This window comes from Neovison vison, chromosome 12 (genome assembly GCF_020171115.1).
Source record: "Neovison vison isolate M4711 chromosome 12, ASM_NN_V1, whole genome shotgun sequence".
NCBI lineage: Eukaryota > Metazoa > Chordata > Mammalia > Carnivora > Mustelidae > Neogale > Neogale vison.
The window spans coordinates 11,543,767-11,568,128 of NC_058102.1; the positions used below are offsets into that span (position 1 = coordinate 11,543,767).

Below are 24,362 nucleotides of genomic sequence, written 5' to 3' on the forward strand. Positions count from 1 at the left end.
GTGAGTAGCGGTGTCCAGCTTGTGGGGCCCGGGCTCCCACCCAGAGCTCGGTGCATGTCACCTTGTGGCCAGTTGCCCTCCAGTTGGTGTAGCTCTGCATACGTGGCTTCTTCAGCCCGGTGGCAGAAGGCCAGTGGGGGAGAGTAGGGGGTTACCTGCCGGTCCCACCGATTGTCCCTGTAGCCCACAGCCTGTTAGAAGCTGGGGCCGGCTCAAGGAGTGGGAGACACTTGTGTGCCTCAGTGAAGGGGCGTGGGCGCCTCTCGACCGAGTCCTGGCCCTCTGAGTCCGGAGTACTCAGGCAGTGTGGGCACAGGTCCCCTGGCCTCCCAAGTGGACAGTCTCTTGCTTTTGTCCCTTAGGCTATGGTGGGGGGCCTCTGATCACTTCCTCTGTCTTCCTTAGGGCAAATTCATTCGCATCAACTTTGATGTCAATGGCTATATCGTTGGAGCCAACATTGAGACTTGTATCCTTGGTTAATTGCAGCCGGGGTCCGGGCGGGAGGGGACGAGTCGCTGGTGGACAACAGCTGCTTCGGCAGCTCCCCCTTATTATGGGCCTTTTGGGGCGCCTCACCTGCAGTGTTGGGAGGAGTGCTGTGAGCAGCTCATTGAACCCCGGACCCTGAACTTGGGTGGTTCTTTAGTAGCCAGACAAAGTTGCGCCTTGAAAAGAATGGGATGACAAAGACCGTCCAGTGTGGTTCCCGGAGGGGTGGGGTCTGAGCAGGTGGTACTTGATTTCTCCCTGGCGTGGGCATTCCAGCCTTGCTGGCGACAGTGTCCTGCTCTCCATCCCTGTGTGAGAGGGGGCTCCTCAGAGACAGGGCTCTTGAGTGTAAGATCTGCTGCTCAACAAGCCGTACCTCTCAAAGGAGAGAGCCAGGGTAGTTGGTTTTATTTTGCCATTTGCCACCTGCTCAGGTTCAGTTGCTTTTGGCCGGGGTAGGGAAAGTGCCTTCTCTGCTGCATGCACAGTTCCTTAATGTTTGCAAAGATCTCTTGGAGAAGTCGCGTGCCATCCGCCAAGCCAAGGAGGAGCGGACCTTCCACATCTTTTACTACCTCCTGTCCGGGGCTGGAGAGCATCTCAAGAGTGAGTAGTGGGCCCAGCGGCCTGGCCTGTGGGCTGCCGGCCCCCATCGGGCCGTACCTTCCAGGTGGGGAATGGAAACGTCACCTCCCAGGGCCTTGGCCTTCTGTTCTGACTATGCCAGAGAAAAGCCAGGGCAGTGGAGTCTGGCTCTGTGAGTCACCGGGCCGCGGCGCTCTCCGAGGCTCTGTAGAGGGCAGTCTCACATGCTAAGGGGAGAACATTACTGGCTACTCTGCAGTTCTGGGCCGTCTCAGGCCTTGAGGGCTGCTTCCCATTGTCCCACACTTTGGCGGTCACAGTGCAGCCTAGAGCGCTGGATACGGCACCTCCCCAACCTGCATTTGCCCTCCGTCCCTCTCAGCCGACCTCCTGTTGGAGCCGTACAACAAATACCGCTTCCTGTCCAACGGGCACGTCACCATCCCTGGGCAGCAGGACAAGGACATGTTCCAGGAGACCATGGAGGCCATGAGGATTATGGGCATCCCCGAAGAGGAACAAATGGGTACAGAACTGGGCCTCCTGTGGCTGAGGAGGGGAGGCGGGGGGCTGCTCATCACACACCCTTGGAGGCGTTGGGAGGCCTGGGGAGAGCTTCCCATTGGCTCTGAGTCTGAGGGAGTCCTGTAGAGGCTGGGAGGAAGGTCTTGAGATTGTGGGAAAATGGTACCTCAGGCTTGAGTGTTAGGGTTGTTTGCTCCCAGCAGCCCCACAGGCATTCGTGCCCAGGGGAATAGGGCCAGGCGCTCAGCTGCTCAGGGCTGGGGTTGTCTCCATTCTTGCTTTGTGTTGTGGGGTATGGGAAGGGGCCAGGGCTGGGACCTTTGCACTGGCGAGGGGTGGGACATGCCTGTGCCTTCCTGTTGCCTCAGAAGGAGGATAAAGAGGCCTGTGGCTTTATTTTCGAAAGTTTGGGGGAGAGGGAGAGTACACCATGTTCTCTGGCATGAGGGTTGGAGCCACCTTGGCTCAGCCTCAGACAGTATGTAAATGGTGGGCATGGTCTTGTCTGATAGAACTTCATTTATAAAACTAGGCAGTGGGCCCTGAGGCCAGAGGCATGTTCTTGGTCCAGATTTAGAAGTTTGGGGAGGTTTTGTTTTGTTTTTAAGAGTTTTTGTTTATTTGACACAAAGTGAGCACAAATAGGGAGTGCAGCAGGTGGGGGGAGAGGGAGAAGCAGGCTCCCCGCTGAGCAGGGAGCCCAATGTGGGGCTCGACCCTAGGACCCTGGGATCATGACCTGAGCTGAAGGCAGCCACCTAACCAACTGAGCCACCCAGGCACCCCAGTTTTGGGAATTTTAACAGACCTTGGGTCTAAGCATTAGGGCTGCCCAAGCCAAGGTCTGTCTCTCCAGGGTGGTGGGACCCACCTTGTGGCTTGTCCTCTTCAGGGGCTCCTAGGGGGGGGACCGGCCCCACCCAGGGGCTTATTCCAGCCACCCCGTCCCCGGTTCTGAGCTGCCTTTGATTGTCCCCTAAAGGCTTGCTGCGAGTCATCTCGGGTGTCCTTCAGCTTGGCAACATCGTCTTTAAGAAGGAGCGCAACACGGACCAGGCGTCCATGCCCGACAACACAGGTAATGCCCATGGTTCCGACACCTGGAACACAGGGCCCGCGATCTGGGTTTGGATTTGCTTGGAAGAAACCTCAGGAATCCCAGCCAAACTAAATACACATTACATGTATATTTATGGCTGGCTGTCGCTTTTTTTTTTTTTTTTTTTTTTTTAAGATTTTAACTATTTATTTGACAGAGAGAGCATGAGTAGGGGGAGGGCTGAGGCAGAGGAAGAAGCAGAGTCCTCCCTCCTGAGCAGGGAGCCCTCCATCCCTGGGCCCCAGGATCATGACCTGAGCCAAAGGCAGGCACTTAACTGACTGAGTCACCCAGGCGCCCCACGCTCTGTATCTTTGTATCTATCTATCTATGTATCTATCTTTCTTTCTTTTAAGAAAATACAAATGTCGGGGCGCCTGGGTGGCTCAGTGGGTTAAGCCGCTGCCTTCGGCTCAGGTCATGATCTCAGGGTCCTGGGATCGAGTCCCGCATCGGGCTCTCTGCTTGGCGGGGAGCCTGCTTCCCTCTCTCTCTCTCTGCCTGCCTCTCCGTCTACTTGTGATTTCTCTCTGTCAAATAAATAAATAAAATCTTTAAAAAAAAAAAGAAAATACAAATGTCACCCTGGCACATCCTCAGCAAGGAAGCCTCAGAAGGAGCTAGAAAAGCCCTTGGTCGTGTGGACCATAGTTTCCCTCTGTCGTTCTGGAGGCCAAACCGGTTGTCCCAGTCAGTAAAACCATGATTTCTACTCTCGCTCCATCTCCTGCTGCCTTTCCCCTGAACACGTCAGGACAGCAGACCGCTGCCATCCCCACATCTGTTCCTCCGCCACTGCCGTCCCCTGAGTCACTGCAAATGACCCCATTTAAGCTGTCAGCCCTAAGGTGCCCTTCTTGGGGCTTCTGAGAAAACGTAACACATGCGTGTTTGGATTGTAAGAGATGTTCCCAGGGAATGTATGCTGTTGCGCCCCCTAGCACCGGGGCTGGGGTGGGGGGCTGCTCCTCCAAGTCCTATTTGCGGGTAGGACCCACTTCCACACTCACTGTGTGGCCAGGATTGTGCAGAGGAACCGGCCCCAGGCCCCCTGTGAGGAGGGGCCGTGACCACGGGGTCTGGGGGGAGACCTGGGCGTCGTGCGTGGGCTGAAGAAGGGCCCAGAGCCAGTTGTCCTGGTAATGATCGCTCAGTTACCGCCTCTCGGTTGAGCATAGGGACTCATTCTCTTGGGTTTAATTAAAACTTCTCACCCCTCCCTTCCTTACTCTTTGAAAAATCGCAGCTGCCCAGAAAGTGTCCCACCTCTTGGGTATCAACGTGACGGATTTCACCAGAGGGATCCTCACCCCGCGCATCAAGGTGGGCCGGGACTACGTCCAGAAGGCACAGACGAAGGAGCAGGTAGGCCCTCGGGCCGGGGGCTCGGGCTGCTTTCCTGGCAGGGTCGCTGTGGTGGCTGGTTCGGGGCCCGGTCTGGGCCACTGATGTTATGGGCACCTTGCCTGGGTCCCTCATTCAGTCCTCCCAGCAGTTCAGGGAATAGGGTGGTGTTGACCCCCAGCGAGAACATGAGAAAACTGGTCCAGGGAGTCAGGATGCTGCCCCAGGCCCCTGGCTTAGGAACGGCCGTGGGTATGTTGCCCACCTTTGCGTGGAGTCGACATGGGGACTGACTGGCGAGTGTGGAGGCTCATCCTGTTCTGGTATAGAGTGAAGGGGGAGCTTGCTGTTTCCTAGCACAACTCATTCTGGTGCCGGGACGGCGGCACCCACCGCCCTCGAAGCCTGTGCCAAGCGGCTCTCTGCCCACAGCCTGCTGTCTCATGGTGAGAGACAGCAGCGTCTTCCCTTGGCTGTGCCACATGGGCGGGCCTGCCTCCCCCAGGAGCTGGGATCCCTCCCCAGCCAGGCCCCTCTGTTGCCACTGGTGATGGGGGGCTCTGAGGTGCTGTACCCCACCTTTCAAAAATACTTCAGAGTTCACATTTGTGAGTCCTTTTTCCTAGGGGTGTCGTCCCTGGTACCCCATGGGCAATGCTCAGCAGAGCCGTCCTACCACAGCAAGGAACGTTGTTTTCAAAAGACAACTTGCACAATTAGTACCCACTGCATTTCCCTAATAACTAAAGAACCTTTATTTTTTTCCATTATGAAACTACTGTATGAATGCTTAAGATTCAGAAAATACAGAGGTGCCTGGGTGGCTCAGTGGGTTTAAGCTTCTGCCTTCTGCTCAGGTCATGAACCCAGCGTCCTGGGATCGAGCCCCGCGTCGGGCTCTCTGCTCAGCAGGGAGCCTGCTTCCCTTCCTCTCTCTGCCTGCCTCTCTGCCTATTTGTGATCTCTGTCAAATTAATAAATAAAATCTTTAAAAAAAAGAAAAGATTCAGAAAATACAGAAAAATCTAGATAAAGAAAAAAAATTGTCACAGTCCTAGTCAGTGACAAGTATTGGGCAGCTTTTTATTTCTTGCAAGGTTTTTTCTTTTCTTTCTTTCTTTTTTTTTTTTTTTAAATTTTTATTTTATTTATTTTAAGTAGGCTCCATGCCCAGTGTGGAGCCCAACTCAGGACTTGAACTCAAGACCCTGAGATTGAGACCTGAGCCGAGATCGAGTTGGATGCTTAACCAACTGAGCCACTTAGGCGCCCCAAGGCTTTTTCTTTCTAAAACTTAGCTGTCACCATGGCTTTTTTTTTTTTTAACGATTTTATTTATTTATTAGAGAGAGAGAGGGAGAGAGAGCAAGCACAGGCAGACAGAATGGCAGGCAAAGGCAGAGGGAGAAGCAGGCTCCCTGCCAAGCAAGGAGCCCGATGTGGGACTCGATCCCAGGACGCTGGGATCATGACCTGAGCCGAAGGCAGCCGCTTAACCAACTGAGCCACCCAGGCGTCCCACCATGGCTTTTTTTTACCGTGGGACTGTTCGAGCATTTGCAGAATAAGAGAGCGTAATGAGCCCATGAGCCCATTGCACAGACAGCTTCAAGAGTTCCCGACTCCCGGCCCATCTTGGCTCACCATCCGTCTTATTCCCCCACCTCTCACATTGAAGGAGACCTCATACGTCTTACCATTTCTTCTGTAGATGCCTCCATATGTCCCTCTTTATCTTTTTGCGAATATCTGAGTACTTCATGCTGTGCGTGCGTTGTCGGGCACCTAAGTTGTTTTAGTTTCGGGTCATTGTAAATAAGGCTGCAATGACCCTACTTGCGCGTGAAGCTTTTCTTCCTATCCTTAGGGCTGTCTCTCTGGGGGACAGCCGTGCAGGTGGATTGACTGGAGCAAAGGGTTACAAGGTTTAGAGGCTCCTTGCATCTGACATTCTGTCCCCCTGGGCGTGTCCCCTCCCAGGCGGACTTTGCCATTGAGGCCTTGGCCAAGGCCACCTACGAGCGAATGTTCCGCTGGCTGGTGCTGCGCATCAACAAGGCTCTGGACAAGACCAAGAGGCAGGGCGCCTCTTTCATCGGCATCCTGGACATCGCTGGCTTCGAGATCTTTGAAGTGAGCTCCCCTCCCGTGCTCTCCGGGCCACCCGCTCCCTGGCAAGGAGTCTTCTCTTCTCCGGTCCCACGGCTGTCTGAGTGGGCCAGCTCCTCCCCCTCGTGGAGACAGGACACATCAGCTGGGTGTATTTTAAGCTCCAGCAAGCACCCATCCCCCCACCCCCCACCCCCCACCCCCTACCCGGGCAGTGCTGGCGAGAACGGAACCTTCTGGCGGGTGCACTGGGAGCCTGCACAGGCAGGTGCTTTCTCAGATGGACTCTTCCAGCAACTGTTAATTGAGTGTTGGACGAGACCTTGTGTCTGGCCCTGGAGACTGAGGTCTGGCTGGAAAAGTGACACTTGGGGTAGATCAAAGGTTCTTAGCCTCAGGCAGGTTTCAGAGAGAGACGGTGAACTCTGAGGGAGGCGGTGGGCAGGGGACTTACCTCTGTTTACCTGTTTGTCACTAACATCTCGTTGATGTGACGTCTTTCCTTTTAATTGGGAATTGAGCAGAATTGACAAAGCGCAGTTGTCCTAGCAGTGCTCAGGGTCTGTCTCCGGGGGGGAAGCAGACACTTTCACACCACGGCAGTTTGTGGAGACGACGCTGTCCTTCACGCTCGTCTTCCTCAGCCTCCTGGAAGTCAGGGAGCCCGCAGCTTGTGCGTGTTAATAAGGAAATACCACGTGTTCGTGTGGCACAGAGTTTTCATAATTACATTTCCGCATAACTGTTTTTCTTTTTCATTAGTCCATCTATTTTATTCATTTCCAAACTCTGTTCTGAGAGAGGCTTTACCAAACTTCTAGAAAGGTCCACGGGCCCCAGGTAGTGAGGAACCCCTGCTCCGGGTTTGATAACGGAAGGCCGCCTGCGGGTCTGGGCTCCCCGGAGGCCCGCACCAAGCTGCCAGAGGAGGTCCATCCTGAACGCCCACCCCACGCCTCGCCAAGGGGCCACGGCGTGGCGGCAGGAGGGCCGGCGCCGGGCTGACGTCACACTCTCTCCCTGCAGCTGAACTCGTTCGAGCAGCTGTGCATCAACTACACCAACGAGAAGCTGCAGCAGCTCTTCAACCACACCATGTTCATCCTGGAGCAGGAGGAGTACCAGCGCGAGGGCATCGAGTGGAACTTCATCGACTTTGGTCTCGACCTGCAGCCCTGCATCGACCTCATCGAGAAGCCAGTAAGAGTCAGACCCGCTCTGACCTCAGCTTGTCGCTCCTCCCTCCAGGGAGGGGGTGCCCATGCCGCGCCTCCCGCTGCACGTTGACATGGGGTAGAGGTGTTGTGTCTGGTTCGGCTCCGTGTCAGTGCCACCTGCAGGGATAAGCCCGCAGGCTCGGATCTGGTGCCTCGGGGCCTCACCCGGCTGCCGACCGGTGGGGGGCTGTGGCTGGTGCCCAGGTATTCTGTCTTCTGTCCTGGGAGACCACCCGGTGTTTACCTAAGGGGTGGGCTCAACAAGCCCGTCTTTGTCTTAGAGAAACAGGCGTGCTTTTATGCCGTAGCATCCTGTCCCCAGGTGCTTCTGCTGCCCCGTGGCCATGGGCAGAGCCAAGGTGTTGAATGCTGCTTCCGTTGCAGGTGCTGAATCTGCTCCGTCCCCCTTAGGACTAACTCTGCACCAGAGCTGCCGGCCCCCGGCATTGGCTGTGGGTGGGCAGCAGTATCTGGAGAGCAGCTGGGGTCGCCTGCTTGTGTTTTAGGTTGGGCAGGATGTGCTCCTTCATGGAGCCCGAGCTGTTTCTTGGTCTGGGTTCTCTCTCGTTCCCAGAGTCCTGAGCTGCTGGAAATGGGTACAGCTGCAGTCACCCTGACATGCCAGTTGCTGGATGACCTGGCAGGGACCTTGTGCATTTGGAAGTGTTAGGGCGGGGATAGGGGTTGAAACGATTCCTGAGCCTAATGTCAAGCATTTTACTTCTGTGATGAGTTTTTCTTAAATCAGTTGAGGTTTTCAGTGAGCAGGACCTCATCTGCCTTGGAGTCCGCTTAGCCAAGCTCCATAGCGTTTCAGTTTTCCTTGTCAGTCCAGCGTGTTGCCGGGGCTCTCGCCACACGGGGTGCATACGCATTATGGGGGGCGGTGTCTCCAAGTGCCCCGGGCGTGCGGGGACTCTGATGAACCATCTGGTTAAAGTGTGTCAGCCACAGCCTAGACCTCAGAAGTTTCTTTTTAAATTAGAATTTTTAAGTGGGCTTGGTACCCAGTGTGGGGCCCGAACTCATAACCCTGAGGTCAAGAGTCATGTGCCGTATCCCCTGAGCCAAATGGGTGCCTCAGACTGGAGTTCCCGAGTTGAGTTTTGCTGATGCTTCCTCTCACCCCCTCTGTGGGGGCAGGTGTCACCACCTTCTGCCGAGACTCTGGGACTTCTGAACCCGAACCTCTGGCTTCTCATGAAGGGAATGGGTGGGGTGGGTCCCCAGGTCGTACTCACCTGTGGGGTGCTGCGTTTTTCCCAGGCAGGGCCCCCTGGCATCCTGGCCCTGCTGGACGAGGAGTGTTGGTTCCCCAAAGCCACCGACAAGAGCTTTGTGGAGAAGGTGGTGCAGGAACAGGGCGGCCACCCGAAGCTCCAGAAGCCCAAGCAGCTGAAGGACAGAGCTGACTTCTGCATCATGCACTATGCAGGCAAGGTGAGGCGAGCTCGCGCAGCTGCACCTGCCGGGGGGAGGGGAGAGGAGATGATTCTGTCCACGCCGAGGGGCGGGGCAGCCCTGGGGGCGAGTGGGGGGTAGGGACTGGCCAGCAGGTCCGTCTTGGCAGTGATTGGCATCCATGTGGCTCTCCCAGCTGGCGGAGCCCCATGCTGTGCGCCGTTGCACAGGGAGCTCGCAGCCTGCTTGGACGGCGTTCAGACTGGTACTCAGTGGTCTGGTCGTTAGGTGCATTTTCTGGACATGCAAGGGAGATTCGTGCTACAGGCAGATGCTAGAGTTTGAATGAGAGCCTGCCGCTCGTCAGTGGTGGCACTTTGGGTCAGTGAACCTCTCTGAGCCATGGTCATCTCATCTGGAAAATCAGTAAGCCCCGCTGTACAAAGTTAAAGTTAGTGAGTTCACGTAACTTTGGCTGCTGGCGCGGCCTTGTGCTGGGTGCCGCTTGGCCTTCGCATGCCTACTCTCGGGCTGCGCGGTCGTGGCGTCTGCGCCTGTCGTGTGTGTTGGGGAGTGTTCAGCAGCACTCCTGGCTTCTACCCACCGGAGGTCACTAGCACTCTCCCTAGGTGTGACCAGAAGGTCTCTAGACATTGCCACATGTGGGGTGGGCATGGTGGCTCTGGTGGAGTGCCACCGCTGTGGGTGACAGCTCTGTTAATGGCCAAGGCTGCCCAGCCACAAAATGGCAAAATTGCTCTTGTCCCGACTGAGGAGGGGTGTCCTAAGTGCACAGAGCTCTGGCTTCGAATAAAGCTGGTTTCAGCAAGTTCTGTGTTCTTGCTGGAAGCTCTACCAGGTGCAGCTAGAACATGGGATGAGTTGGGCCAGGCCGGCCTTGATGCTCTCATGGCTCTGCTCCCCAGGGACACCTGGTCCCCACACCTGGTCCCCGCCCACTGCTCGGGGTACGATGTGGGGGGGCAGCCCGTGGCCCGGCCTTCAGCTTGTCTGCTTCCTGTGGTTGCTGAGGCACACAGCTCAAGACTTTAAAAAAAACCCATTAAAACCAAAAAACCCCGAACTACCAGTGCTGTTTCTGTAGTTACCTACAGTACCATCCCTGAGCCTGCATTCCCACTTCTGTCTTGGTCAGAAATGCCCGTGTAGGGCCACACACAGGGCTTTTATTGCAATGTTATTTATCATGCCAAAACCCAGTCACAATGGAAAGCCCGCCGGTGTGCCTAAACGGTGAACCTGGCCACGTGTATCCACGCCTGGGCTGCAGGCGTGATAGCTGCGCTAGGCGACCAGGACACGGTGTCGGGGGCTTCGACACTTTCCCGGAGGTAGCATGAAGCCAGCATCACACACCGCACGGTCTATGGGCGCCTGTGGGGGAACCTCCAGATGGGGCGGTAGAGGAGTGCTGGCCCCAGGACCGTGGTCACCTCTGCGCCATGCTGTGGGTTCGGAACAGGGAGGCTGAAGTGGCCTGAGGCGGCCTGCACTGGGTATTGTTCTGGGGTCTTTGCTGTGAAAGTACAGTGGATGTAAGAATGTATTTCAGAAAATAAGAATAATACAAGCTCAGGGAAAACTCAGGCGTCCTGAAAAGATAAAGCAAAAATCCTTGCTCTGTTAATTAAAAGAAATATTGTAACATTTGGGTTATGTCCTGCCAAAATTTTTCTTCTTTATACTTATGTTACGATTAAATAAATAAAATAAAATAAAATAAAAAGAGGATTCCATTATATTGCCACAACCTAAATTTCTCAGCCAGTCCCCGTTGCTGGTTATTCATGTTGTGGGTAGTTTTCTCTCTGTTGCCCGTCCCACTGTTGAGAACGTCCTGCTGTGGCCTTGCCACCCTCCTCACTCCCTCCTTTCTTGGAGAAGGAAATACCAGGTCGAGGGGTGTTCGCGTTCTTAAACTTCCTCACACATGGGGCTGGCTGGCTTCCGGAGTGCCTGTCTCCCCAGAGCAGCCTGTGACCCGGGCCCCCAACTCTCGCAGGTGGACTACAAGGCCGACGAGTGGCTGATGAAGAACATGGACCCGCTGAACGACAACATCGCCACGCTCCTGCACCAGTCCTCTGACAAGTTCGTCTCCGAGCTGTGGAAGGATGGTACGCCCTTTGCCCCCCGCCCCCTGCCTCCCCGTGGCCTCGGCTGGCCTCAGCTGCCTGCCTTCACCAGTCCTGGGACGAGGGCCGGGCCTGCGCCCGAGGGAGTGCCACCACGGCCCCGATCCCCTGCACGCGGGTCCCCCATCACACACCCTTCTGCGGTCCCACCTCTCCGTGGCAGGCCAGTGGCTCTGGAATTCTTCTTCCTTGCTTCTGTCGGCTCCTCCTCTCCCTCTGCCTGGTTTTGCTTTAACCTCTCTGTTGCAGAACTACAGAGCACTCAGAGGGCCTATTTCTATCAGCGCTTTCCCTTTCTCCACCTAGAACCAGGTGACTGCCCCCCGGGGGGCTGACCCTCGTGTGCGGTGCGACACGCTTCTGCTGAGTGTTCTTGCCCCTTGGCTCTCCCTGCCTGACTGCCCCGTCCCCTCTCTGTCCCCCACTTGCGGGCAGGCTGTCCACCTCTATCTTGGAAAGGGGGAAAACCAGCATAAAAATTCATATTCTTCTTAAGAGCTGCCCCCTCTCCAAAGGGGGTGCTGTCTTGCTGCTCGGATGGCTGTGGGCATCTCAGCATGAGGTTCAGGGGTTGTGTGTCCTACTGTGTGTGTGTGTGTGTGTGTGTGCGCGCGCGCGCGTGCAAAGAGCCTCTGCTTGAGTTCAGCGCTCTTGGCGAGGCTCTGCTCCTTCTGGGCCCAGCCTCCAGGGAGCAGGACATGCTCCCCTGAAACGGCCGGTTTCTGTGGGGGCACATTCACCCTTCCTCTGAGCACCCTGAGCGGCCTTCACAAGCCTCCCACTCCCAGGAAGCCTTTGGTAGCTAGTGAGATGGGCCCTGGGTACATGAGGTCCAGAATGCCTCCCACTTTGATGGACCGGTTTGCGGGTCTGTCCTTGCCCCTGCTGCTGTCTTCAGAGAAATCCTAGAGCTCTGTTCACAGAGGAGTAGGAAGCAGACTTTGTCTCCGAGTCCTCCGCTTTTTTTTTTTTTTAATATTTTTTTAAAATTTATTTATTTGACAGAGAGAGATCACAAGTAGGCAGAGAGGCAGGCAGAGAGAGGGGCGGGGAAGCAGGCTCCCAGCTGAGGAGAGAGCCCGACGCAGGGCTCAATCCCAGGACCCTGAGATCATGACCTGAGCCGAAGGTAGAGGCTTAACCCACTGAGCCACCCAGGTGCCCCCAAGAGTCTTTAGCTTTTATATCCAGGAGCAGAAGGCTTCAAACTTGAAGTTGGCTATTGCTTAAAATGGACCTCCGGTCACCAGCCGCATTGGTTGGATTTGCTTGTTCCTTTCCTTTTACTGCGGAGGACGTGGTTCTTTCATTGCTCTGGGCCTGCGCCGCAGTGCCAGCCAAGGGCAGTGTCCCGGGAGGGCGTGTGAGACGATAAAAACGATGAGCTAGGAGACCCTGCAAGACACAAGAGCGGGCAGGGGTCTGCAGACTTCTTGGGACCTCTTCGCTCCTGACACCGTGGGCTGCTCTGAGCCCCCAACCTACCTACCTATTTATTTATAGTTATTGTTAAAGATTTTATTTATTCATCAGAGCGAGAGAGAGTGCACAAGCAGGAAGAGTGGCAGGCAGATGGGAGCTCTGGGATCATGACCCGAGCTGAAGGCAGACGCTTAACCGGCTGAGCCATCCAGGCACCCTAGGTCCCCAGTTTAGGGGGCTTTGCATGGGAGGCCCCCAGACAGTGAGGGGATTCTCCAGAGTCCTAAGAACCATGGCAGGTAACTTAACAGCTCCCACTTTCTAATTCCCAGCCTGTGCCCTTAGGAAAGGTCAGTGTGATTTCAGGGTACTGCTCTTTTGTTACGTTGTTCTTAGTGGGACGTGGAGCTGCAGGGTCCTACAGGTCAAGTTTTAACACCTCCCTAGAGCCTGCCTAGTGTAGTGGCCAGGCTCGCTGTCCTGAAATCCTGTTGTGGCTCTGTTACATCTCTCTGGGAACAGGAGCTTGCGCGGTGGGCTGAAGATGGGTGATGAGAATGGGGGGTTGTGGGGTGAGCCTGTGGACCCCCTGCAGTGGCTTTGCAGGCTCTCCAAACCCTTTTCCTTTTCCCGCCTCTTGTGTAAAGTCAAGTTTGCTGAATGTTTGGAGTTGACCTTCGCCCTCTGTAGATTCTAAGTAGACACGGTCTTGTTGTTCTGTAGCTTCTTCTCCTTCTGTCCAGGTGTCTGTCTGTCTCTTTCCTGTCCCTCCAGCCCTGCACTAGGACCACTGGGCACTCATGGGCTTTTTTGGGTGGTCTCTGCAGTGGACCGCATCATCGGTCTGGACCAGGTGGCCGGCATGTCGGAGACAGCGCTGCCCGGGGCCTTCAAGACACGGAAGGGCATGTTTCGGACCGTGGGTCAGCTCTACAAGGAGCAGCTGGCCAAGCTGATGGCCACACTGAGGAACACCAATCCCAATTTCGTCCGCTGCATCATCCCCAACCATGAGAAGAAGGTGCGGGTGCCTGGCCCCGTCTGTCTCCCTGAGCAGATGTGCTCCCCCTGCCTCCCACCCCACACTGAGAGCCCCGGCAAAGACCCTGTGCGGCTCGGCACAAGGCTCCCTGAGCACACGGGCTACAGTTGTGGTCTGCCTTCTGCTGGGGTGCCTGCGGGCTGCCGGGACTCCCACCCCCGGGGGCGTTTACCCTGCGGAGTCCCGAGGGGCCTGCCCTGCCTCCTTCCGTCGACACCAGGCGCTAAGGCGAGACCACCCCGTCTGTCTCCCTCTCCAGTCTGGCAAGCTGGATCCCCATCTGGTGCTGGACCAGCTGCGCTGCAACGGGGTCCTGGAGGGCATCCGGATCTGCCGCCAGGGCTTCCCCAACAGGGTGGTCTTCCAGGAGTTCCGGCAGCGGTGAGCCTGGGCTGGGAACCTGCCCTTCCCATGGCAGGCTGCGTGGGCGAGGGAGCGGTTGCCTCATCCCCGTGGAGCAGGGGTCTGGCCGGCTCCTCCTGTTCCTTCTTTGTGCCACCCTCTGTATGGCAAGGGGTTTCCCCGTCTTGTTACCTTGCTGGCTGTCACTGCTCTTGACTGGGGGCCCTGGCACTGCTTGCTACCGCCCAGGCATCTTGGAGGAGAAATTAAGGAGGAATGAGCCAAAGACGGGGCTGTTCAGGGGACTTTGTGGAAGTGGAGGTCTCAGAGCACTGTGGCTTCCTGCCGTGTGCGCAGAGCGAGACATCAATGACACGGTCCTGTGTGCGTCATGACTATGTTCAGTGCCAGTTGCTGGCCTGATGCGGCTCTGTTTCTGGGACTGTCCCACTTGTTAGAGGCCCCTGCAGCGCCTTGGGGGAAAGGGGACAGATGTGGACACTGGGCCATTGGCAGTTGGTGAGCCCAACCTAAAGCTTGCCCTGTGTGACCGAAACAGCTCAGTGTGAATTTCTGTTCACTTTCTGGAACGCCTGAAGGCTGTCTGTGTCACTCAGCCTAAGGAGAGAGCAGGGTAGCATTTGCCGAATGTCTTCCTCCCCTGGGAGACTCGTGAAGGGAATCCCCGTGTGTGCTGTCCTGTAGGGATGGTCCTCCTCTCTCCCGTGCATCCCAGGCCCCGTGGAATCCAAGTGAGGAGTGGACTGACCAGGCTTCTCGTTCTTCCTCAGATACGAGATCCTCACACCGAATTCCATTCCGAAGGGCTTCATGGACGGGAAGCAGGCCTGCGTGCTCATGGTGAGTAGAGCCGCTGTCTCTGCCTCCTGCTGCGGCGGGGGTGTGCATGGGCATGGCCCCTGCCCGCGAGCCTGGCCCCGGCCCTTTTCGCTGGATGACCACTGCGCTCTGTTGTCCTGCGCTGACGCAGTCCTGATTCTGCCGGGGCTCCTCTCGGCGGCCCTGTTGGCCCTGGCCTGGTCAGGGATGGTGTGCGGGACTGGGCAGTGTGGAGACTAATGCTGTGGTCACGGCAGGCTCTGGTGGGAGCCGGTCCCTTCCTTTGGGGCCCAGTCTCGTGCTTTCTGCTCGTGTCTCCTCGGATCGTCACACCCAGTGTGGGTGGCAAGGGAAGCCCCCCAGCAAGGCAGCCAGCCCGGAGCATGGCTCCAGGCCCCCACAGTGTGTGCTTCTGGACATTTCCTCTCAGCCCCCCGAGCAGTGCCTGCTGTGCAGCAGTGTTTGGGGATGAACGACAGCTCCTGGGGACTCAGTGGCGGAGCTGGGGCCGGATGCCCTCTGTTCTGTGTCCTACTGTATTGGTGTTGTGTTGTTCTTAAGGCATCCAGGGTGGGCTGCCCCTGCCTCCTGTTGTCTTTCCTCTGTATTCTTTCCAAAGAGGAGAGAGAATGAGGTGGGAGTTGTCAGAGGAGAGGGAAGGAAGAAGTAGACACCTCTGTGCGAAGCTCTGCATTAGGTGATAGGAAGGGGGGCGGGAGGGAGGAGAACGCTCCCTGCTGTGCAATGCCACCAGCTGGTGGGACCGGGGCCTGACGGGGAGGGCGCATGGGCCAGCCTTTCTCCAGGCTGTCCAGGCTAGGGGTGGGGCAGGGAGGGAAGATGCCCATGGTGCCTCCACCCGCAGTGTCCTTCCCTGCTCCTCCCAGGGCCTCTCCAGGACAGTTGGGGCCATTTGCCGCCCCCCCCACCCCACGCCCTGAAGCTAGTTCGGATTCCACTCGTCCCATCCCAGGCTCTGCCTTTTTCAGATCGTGTTTCAGTCCTTGTCTCCCAGGCAGACAGGCAGACAGATGGGCCCCTGCCTGGGTGGATTAACAAGAGAGCCCTGTACTATACCCAGACCTCTCAGTGATGGTAACGGGCATTCATTCTGCTCCGTCCGCAGCATGTGTGGCCCTGTATTGAGCTCAGCTCTCCTGTTCAGATCTCACAGCCGTACGGGGGATGAGGCACTATTATTTGCTTGATTTCTTCACTCTTGTGCTAATTAAAGAAAGTATCGTTCCCATTTTCCAGCTGAGGAAGCACAGGCTCCTAGAGGTTAAAGCCCCAGGTCCCCTAATTAGTGTTTGGTCCAGGGCTTGGCCTGAACTGGAGCATGTCCTGGTCTTGGAGACGGTGACGATGCCGCTCAGCCACCTGTGGTTCGAGGGTGGCCCGGCTGGGCACGGGTGGCCCATGGTGGCAGTGCACGGAGGTGGGAGGTAGAAGGAGAGAAGACCTTTTGGTCCCTTTGATGTCGAGATTCTGTGTTTTCGCGTTGTCTGGTGCGTCACCCTGCCCTGTGCGGGAAGCCACCTGCCCCTCCTCCCGGCATCCTCCGAGCCCCGCTTTCTCTGGCTCCAGGGGACAGGCTGCCCAGCGGAGAAGTGGCCACTGGTGGAAAGCCCCGCTGGGACGGCCCGCTGGCTCCAGCGTTGTTCTTGGCTCCGTGGCAGCACGTGGTGAATGGCCCGCTCTGCTCCCCTCTAGATCAAAGCCTTGGAGCTGGACAGCAATCTGTACCGCATCGGCCAGAGCAAGGTCTTCTTCCGGGCTGGTGTGCTGGCCCACCTGGAGGAGGAGCGGGACCTGAAGATCACGGACGTCATCATCGGATTCCAGGCCTGCTGCAGGGGCTACCTGGCCAGGAAGTGAGTTCTTGGAGGGGCCCACCTCTGCCCAGCCTGCCCGTGCTCTGGCTTCCTGGCTTTCCTGCTGCACAGGGGCACGGATGCTAGCCAGGGCTGGAGCTCTGTGCCCCCTGCTTTCTGGATTTGTGTCTCGGGTTTAAAGTGACGGGCTGGGAAGGGGTGACTCTGGGCCTGATTTGCCTGCCGCAAAGTTGTGCTTCCCAGTATTCCTCACGGTATCCCTTATTGTAGGGATGATGCCCAGCGGTGCCTGTCCCAAGCCCCTTGTGCTCCCAGTACAGGAGACTGTCCTCCAATCTGGAGCTTCTCCTCGGGAGTAGGGCTCACCTGCTGCGGGACAGTGGCTATGGCAGTTGCACACTGGGCTTCCGAACCCCTGTGTCTGTGCTTGTGGCTGTGTGTTCCAGTGTGAGCTGGGAGCCCTGGGAGACAGAACATAGCTTTGTGGTGTTTGGCCAAACGGGGTCCTCATGTATCCCAGAGCCCCCCAAGTTGACACGTTAAGCCCACCTTTGCAGGACACGAGCTGTTATTTTCCACCAAAGGCCCGCACTGGAGGGTGTCAGGGGGCTGGGAAGCTGCAGTCTGTCTACTGAGTGACCAGCAGTCCGCTAGACACAGAGCTAGTTAGCCACAAGGGACTTTCACCCTGTGAACATACTTGTCCCTTGGTGATGGACAAAGACTTGGTGACCTGGGTCCTTGTCACCTTCTGGGGGCTCACCCGCAGGACTCACCCCCAAGGCCAGGCTCCTTTCCTGCACTTGTGCCTTGAGGCATCTCAGGTGGGGAAGGGTTGGCTTCCCCATCTGCTGGAGCTGTGTGGTCTCCTGCCCTGACGGGGTCCCTCTCCCTAGGGCCTTTGCCAAGCGGCAGCAGCAGCTGACGGCCATGAAGGTCCTGCAGAGGAACTGCGCCGCTTACCTCAAGCTGCGGAACTGGCAGTGGTGGCGGCTCTTCACCAAGGTGGGTTCCCAACCGGCTTCCCTCGTTCCTGCCCCCCCCCAGCGCTCTGCTGGCCTTCGTCGCCTCCTTCTGGCCTCTGTGCAGGACTCGGGCCCCAGGGAGCTGTGTGTAGCCTGGGCCTCCCTGCCCACCCCCTACCCGAGCCTGCGGACGTGAGCCTGTGCTGGGCCTGCCCTGCAGGGTGGACCGTGCGCACTTCGGCACATGTCTGGCATGGACGGCCTGGGCACTGGGGCCGCGCGTGTTGGGGGTGCTGTCCTCCCAGGCAGCCACAGGGCCATGGGGTGCTCCCAGCTGGACAGGCTTTCCCCTCCCTAGGCACCCCTCCCCCCAAATAAATCCCTTCATCAGGAATGTAGTTAGGTTGCTTTCGATTGTAATAGATAATTTGTGACCATCGTGAAAAGTTAAACTAACACAGAGTGTAGAGAAGCAGACAGACGTTCACACGTGATTCCTTCAGCCCCGAGCCAGTGTCTGTGCCAGGACGACGTTTGCGTGTTTATTCCGCTATCATTTTACTCTTTAAGTCTCCGCTCACAAACCATACTCACGCAGTCTTACCTAGCTGAGCTCTGACTTGTGTAACCAGGCTTGTGTTGTGTATTTGCCATTTAGGATTCCTTCATGAGCATTATTTTTTAAAAGTCAGTGTCTTGGGCGCCTGGGTGGCTCAGTGGTTAAGCCGCTGCCTTCGGCTCAGGTCATGATCTCAGGGTCCTGGGATCGAGGCCCACATCGGGCTCTCTGCTCAGCAGGGAGCCTGCTTCCTCCTCTCTCTCTGCCTGCCTCTCTGCCTGCTTGTGATCTCGCTCTGTCAAATAAATAAATAAAATCTTAAAAAAAAAAAAAAAAGTCAGTGTCTTGTTCCCTGGAGACACTTCCTGTTTTTTTCTGGCCACTTTCCCCATCGTGTGTGTTTCTCTCCTTCCTAGTTTTTCATCCATGTGAACACGCTGTCCACATCTTTGTGCACGCACGGGTGGTTTCCCTGACCTGTATTTTAGTGGGGTCAGAGGCCCTGGACACCCAGCACCGAATCCATCTCCAGGAAGATGGTCTGTGTTGGTACCTACCCCTCCTTCCCCCGCAGTGGGTCTGTTTGGCCATCCCTCTAGGGAGCTTGCCCCTCGAGCCTGCCCTTTGCAGGTGAGGGCCTGAATAGGTATCCTTAGCCAAGCGCCTCTGCCTCCATCTCTCCCAGGTCAAGCCGCTGCTGCAGGTGAGCCGGCAGGAGGAGGAGATGATGGCCAAGGAGGAGGAGCTGGTGAAGGTCCGGGAGAAGCAGCTGGCCGCCGAGAACAGGCTCACAGAGATGGAGACCCTCCAGTCCCAGGTAGGTGTCTGCGGGCTCTGGCCGGTTGTTGGGACGGCCGCTCCCAGTGCTGCCACCTGCTGGCCAGCAGGAGGCGGGGCGTATTGGGAGTTGCCGGAGAGGTTTTGCTGTTCCTGTAAAGAGACCCCACTGGGATTCTGTGATATAGGGAGGTGCCCGGTGGGACAGAGAGTTCCTGGGTGTTGGGTCAATCTCTCCGAATCCATTTCCCGGGGATGGTGGTGCACGGCTTACAGGGTAATGGTGAAGGACCCGGAACACGATGTTTGGGGAGTGCCTGGGAGTCTCGGCAGCCTTAAGACAGGGACTGTTCTGGTGGGCGGGGAAGTCTGAGCGCCAGGACCTCCGAGCTGCCAGGGCTCACGTGGTCCCCATGCTCTTTGCAGCTCATGGCAGAGAAGCTGCAGTTGCAGGAGCAGCTCCAGGCGGAAACGGAGCTGTGTGCCGAGGCGGAGGAGCTCCGGGCCCGCCTGACCGCCAAGAAGCAGGAGCTCGAAGAGATCTGCCATGACCTGGAGGCCAGGGTGGAGGAGGAGGAGGAGCGCTGCCAGCACCTGCAGGCCGAGAAGAAGAAGATGCAGCAGAACATCCAGGTCAGCCCCCTTCCTCCTCCCAAGAAGGGGTAGTGCTGCCCGCAGCACATGGGGCGGAGGGGACGGGGTGCAGCGCCCCGGGAGCCAGAGAGGAGGCTGCAGTCGCCGGGGCTGTGGGAGGCCGCTCTTTGGAGGGCTCCTCTCCGCAGGCAGGGAGTCCTCATGGACGTCAGACACGGGGGATCCCAGGCAGTTTGATTTCATACCCTCAGTCCTCACTGCGGTCCGTCTGAGGAGCCAGGGCGATCGGCTCTGCCTTTGGCTCATGCTGCTGGTGGGCAGCTGGCTCGGGGAGGCACCTCCGAAGCAGCGAGCACACTGTTGGGCCGGGTTCCCTCTTCGGCTACCCTAGTTGTGAAGACGGAAGCCCACCAGTGGGGTTGGGTGGGTCCGTGTGGTCTGCTCCCTCCTCACAGTCTCCCCGGCCCCGCGGTAGGAACTGGAGGAACAGCTGGAGGAGGAGGAGAGCGCCCGCCAGAAGCTGCAGCTGGAGAAGGTGACCACCGAAGCCAAGCTGAAGAAGCTGGAGGAAGACCAGATCATCATGGAAGACCAGAACTGCAAGCTGGCCAAGGTGAGACCCGGTGGGCCCAGCCACGTGGTGGGCAGAGGCAGGGGTTGCGTCTGGGCACAGGGTAGGCTCCAGGATCCCAGTGCACCCGCCTCCCTCCCTCTCCTGCGGCCACAGCCTCTGGCGGTCACGGGCCCTCCTGCGTGTCTGTGGCCTCTGCATGCCAGCGTCCTACTCAATGGGGTGTTTCTCACCACTGAGTGGGGCCCAAGGGCAAGGTTTGGCATATCTTCTCGGTAAAGCTCTCTGTCAGGTTTCAAGTTGCAAGACTTACAGCTGAGCCATCTGGGGGGTCTTGCACATCCGTCTCCGAGGGGCTTCAGGCACCGTGGTGGCTCGGTGTGGAGGCGCGGGTGCTCTCCACCAGCCTTCCCCAGTGTAGTGGCTGTTTCTCTTAGAGCCAAGTCGGGTCCCCGTCGGAGTCTTATCCAGTGAGCAGACAAAAGCTCAGAGTCGAGTCAGTTCAAAGGGTCAGAAGGCTCCCCCCAAGCCCAAGTGTGGGGCCCGGGCGGACGTGGCAAGATGCCAGCCTGTGGACTCTGTGACACGAGGCTCAGACACCTGGACTGGGGGCTGGTGTTCGGTTAGTTCTGGGCCTGGGAGGTCAGCCTGGTTGGGGACTTGCTAATATTTGGACTCCAGTGGTAGCCACGCAGCAGAAGGTAGGGGGAGCAGCTGGGGTGTTTTGGAGAAGCTTTGGCATGAGAAAGGCGGAGGTCACAGCCCACACATTGGACGGGGGCCGGGCACATAGCCGGTAGAGTCATTGTGTCTGAAGCCCCTTCCCAATTCTGGCTGCCACCTGTGTGTCTTTCTTACTTGAGCTTAATTAAAGGGTGACGCAGGTCCAGGAAGGCCTTAGGCACCCCCATTTGTAGACCCTGAGGAAGCCCACCCAGCTGATTCAGGGCTGCCAGTGACTTTTCTTCTTTGTAAGATTTATTTATCTGAGAGAGACCATGAGGGGCAGAGGGACAGCATCTCAGGCAGACTCCCTGCTGATCGTAGAGCCTGACTTGGGGCTTGATTTCAGGACCCCAAATCATGACGTGAGCCGAAACCAAGTCCATCACTTAACCGCCTGCACTGCCCAGGTGCCAGCTGGTGACCTTTCAGGATTACCCTTTGATCTAGAAAATCCTAGTGAATCAAGCATTTGAGTCCTCCCCTTGGTTCAGTCCTAAATTTCCAGGCAAGTTATACTTTGAAGAGTGCTCAAGTGTTCTGTGCTCAACTAACTTTACTCTTTGACCCACCTCACCCCTCAGGAGAAGAAGCTTCTGGAAGACAGAATAGCCGAGTTTACCACCAATCTCATGGAAGAGGAGGAGAAATCGAAGAGCCTCGCCAAGCTGAAGAACAAGCACGAGGCGATGATCACCGACCTGGAGGGTAAGAGGGCAGCGGGCGGGGACTGCGGTGCCCCTGCTGCGGGCCCCCACTGGGCCTCGCTGCCGGGAGCAGGAGCACTGGGCTGGTCTCTTGTTCACTGCGTGCGGGCAGCCTCGTAATTTGCAGCCCCTAACGACTGCCGTGAAGACCTCGGGGACAGCTCTGGTCCCTGTGGGCGTCTGGGCCTCCGGGCGCTGGCTGGACTGGGGACGGATGTTCCCCCACGTGAGGGGCTCTTGGAACACTTCGGTATTTCTCTCTTGTCGTGTGCCGTGAGTTGCACAAGATTGATGTCCTGAGAGGTCCGAAGTCTGACCCCAGCTTTGCCGCTTACCGGCTGTGTCGCCTTGAAGTTCTCCCGTAATCTCCGTGGGCTTCAGTTTCTCTTCTCTTCAAGGGGGCACAGTGAACGGGCGTCCACAGGGACGACACTAAATCACACGTACAGGCACACCATGCGGGGCTGGGCTGGACAGATGGCACGAGAGGTCATTGCTTGACTCGGGGCAGGTGACCAGTTGTGCCTTCGTCTCCCTGTCTTGTGGGAGGACGACAGGGTAGAACACAGGTCTGTGTCTTTTGAGACGTGCAGGTAGCAAAGGGACAGGGGAGAGGGGACCACTGTGGAGGCTCCGAGCTCATGCGAAAACCACCGCTCCGTCAGCAGAGACTCGGGGCAGCCCTACGTGCCCAGGGCACTTGGCGTGTAGGGCCCAGACTGTCCAGACTGAGCACCAGGAGGGTTTTCCTAGCCCCTCCTGCCCCCTTCATGTTTGTAAGGGCTGAGGCGAGTCAGGCCGGCAAGGGGAAGCAAGGTGCTGGAGGGGGCCTCTGCCCAGGGACACTCTCCCTCATCCAGGTCTAGGAGGGCAGAGCCACTGGGTGGGCAGACACACGGGGGCTCAGGTTTGACACCGGTGAGTGTTAACAGAGATGTGGGACAGTCTGAACGCACGGCTAGCGGGAGTGGGAATTGGTAGTGGCCTTCAACAGTCTGGTGCTGCCTGGTGGCTTTGAAGCTTCATGTGCCTACAACCAACTCAGCACTCTTGGCCACACACCCTGGGGCTTCCGGGCTAGCGCGCATGGCAGCAACTGGCTCCTGAGGGCACACGGTGAACGCGACCCGAATGCCCATCAGTTGTGGCGCGGGGATCACTGGGGTCCGTTCACCAGACTGGTCCACGGAGGTCAGTTGCACTGACCCTTAACTTGCTCAGTTTCAAGGTTTTACTATTGAGGGACAGAAGCAAGTTGAGGAATGAGTCGCTGACCCTTACTGAGCACAGACTCTGGGCTAGCAGCTGTCGTGAGTGCTTACGAATACCAAGGCCCACGAGCCTCGCAACCTCCTGAGTCAGGTGGTCTCATTATCCTTGTTCAGGTGATGCACAGAAAGGTTAAGGGGTTACCTGAGTGACGTCCTAATGGGAATCATAAGGCCATACATTGGACCCTGATCGCCCATAATGACTGTATAGAATTCATACAGGATGTTCCCTTACACAATTTAAGTTCTTGAATGAAGCCTGTGTTTCAGGGAGGCAGACCTGGTACAACTTAAAGGAAAACAAAGGAGCCGTGAGCACAACTTGCAGGGGAACGTAGGTCCCTGGCAGGGCAGGTCAGGAGAGTTTGGGGTGACACCGGACGTGGCAGCTCGGGGGATGTTCTTTCCTTCATCCAAGCCTTGGGTACAAGTGTCTGCTTACTGTGATCTTTTAAGGCTCACATATGTTTTATAACAAAAACTCAGAATTTTTTGTAAAAATAGAAAAAGGTGGGAAAAAAATCTGTGGGCACTGAGGGCTCTGTTGGTGTCCCCCGGCTTGCTCCTCAGAACGCCTCCGAAGAGAGGAGAAGCAGCGTCAGGAACTGGAGAAGACTCGCCGGAAGCTAGAGGGGGATTCCACTGACCTCAGTGACCAGATCGCCGAGCTGCAGGCCCAGATCGCCGAGCTCAAGATGCAACTGGCCAAGAAGGAGGAGGAGCTGCAGGCCGCCCTGGCCAGGTGAGGGCCCCAGTCAGCCCACAGCAGGGCCTGTCCACATGCTGGCACCTGCTGCCATGCAGGCTGTGCTGCTGCTGTCCTCTTGGAGCTGTCGCGCAACAAGATAGGTCGTGTCCTGTTAGGGCATGCGTGTGGCTGCTTCGTCACTGTCCCTTTTTAGTCCCCCAGAAGTCATCCCCAGTGCCCTAGGCCTTCCTTTCTCGCATTTTTAAACTTTCTGGTTATAGGTCTGCTTTAAAAACAAAAACAAAAAGCCCAAAACTTCGTTTTAGAGCAGTTTTAGTGTCACAAGAAAGCTGAGCAGAAGGTGCACAGAGTTCCCCAACAGCCCCACACCTCCCCCATGCGGCCCTGCCCAGTGTCACTTTGCAGCCGGGGGGCACGTTAATTGCAATTAACGAACCTGCACTGGTGTAATTCTCACCCCCAGGGTATGTATTGCACCTTTGCAGTTTTCCTTAGTTGCTGTAATGGTGCAGTGCAGGCGGCGTTTCATTTCCTTTTTAATTTTCACTTAACATTTACTTATTTATTTTTACATTTCAAGCACTGAATTTCAGTTTGGAAAATGAAGTGATTCTTCTATGAGGTTTTTCAGTTCTCAGAGTGGTTTTGCTTTTAAATCTTCTGGAAGCTTCAGATATTGTTTCTGTGGAGAGGAGCATCTGAGGCCTATGGTGACGATTTCCAGAAGCAGCTTTGGCTGTTCCTCTCCAAAGCCTTTTCTTCACGCTCTGCTCCCTGAGGTGAAAGAGCCTCCTGATGTTGGTCTCTTCGACAGAGTGGAGGAAGAAGCCACCCAGAAGAATATGGCCCTAAAGAAGATTCGTGAGCTGGAATCCCAGATTTCTGAGCTCCAGGAGGACCTGGAATCAGAGCGAGCTTCTAGAAATAAAGCTGAGAAGCAGAAGCGGGACCTCGGGGAGGAGCTGGAGGCTCTGAAAACGGAGTTGGAGGACACTCTGGACTCCACGGCTGCCCAGCAAGAGCTCAGGTGCATTGTGCAGCCGAGGGGCCAAGTCACTAAGGATGGTAGTGGAGAGT

The 24,362-nt window shown here is 56.9% G+C and overlaps 1 protein-coding gene across 1 annotated transcript in view; it reads left to right on the forward strand.

The window, feature by feature from the left end:
• Positions 1-24,362, forward strand: part of MYH9 (myosin heavy chain 9) — an 89,685-nt gene that overhangs the window by 52,832 nt on the left and 12,491 nt on the right. Inside the window, exons 7-26 of the mRNA XM_044226625.1 lie at positions 406-469; positions 1,000-1,098; positions 1,460-1,603; positions 2,585-2,680; positions 3,948-4,066; positions 6,026-6,178; positions 7,181-7,354; positions 8,638-8,811; positions 10,796-10,910; positions 13,178-13,371; positions 13,652-13,773; positions 14,526-14,595; positions 16,288-16,448; positions 17,306-17,414; positions 18,619-18,750; positions 19,137-19,343; positions 19,780-19,917; positions 21,183-21,306; positions 23,147-23,318; positions 24,100-24,312. Of these exons, the coding sequence (XP_044082560.1) occupies positions 406-469; positions 1,000-1,098; positions 1,460-1,603; positions 2,585-2,680; positions 3,948-4,066; positions 6,026-6,178; positions 7,181-7,354; positions 8,638-8,811; positions 10,796-10,910; positions 13,178-13,371; positions 13,652-13,773; positions 14,526-14,595; positions 16,288-16,448; positions 17,306-17,414; positions 18,619-18,750; positions 19,137-19,343; positions 19,780-19,917; positions 21,183-21,306; positions 23,147-23,318; positions 24,100-24,312 (2,780 nt within the window). The remainder of the gene's footprint in view (positions 1-405; positions 470-999; positions 1,099-1,459; positions 1,604-2,584; positions 2,681-3,947; positions 4,067-6,025; positions 6,179-7,180; positions 7,355-8,637; positions 8,812-10,795; positions 10,911-13,177; positions 13,372-13,651; positions 13,774-14,525; positions 14,596-16,287; positions 16,449-17,305; positions 17,415-18,618; positions 18,751-19,136; positions 19,344-19,779; positions 19,918-21,182; positions 21,307-23,146; positions 23,319-24,099; positions 24,313-24,362) is intronic.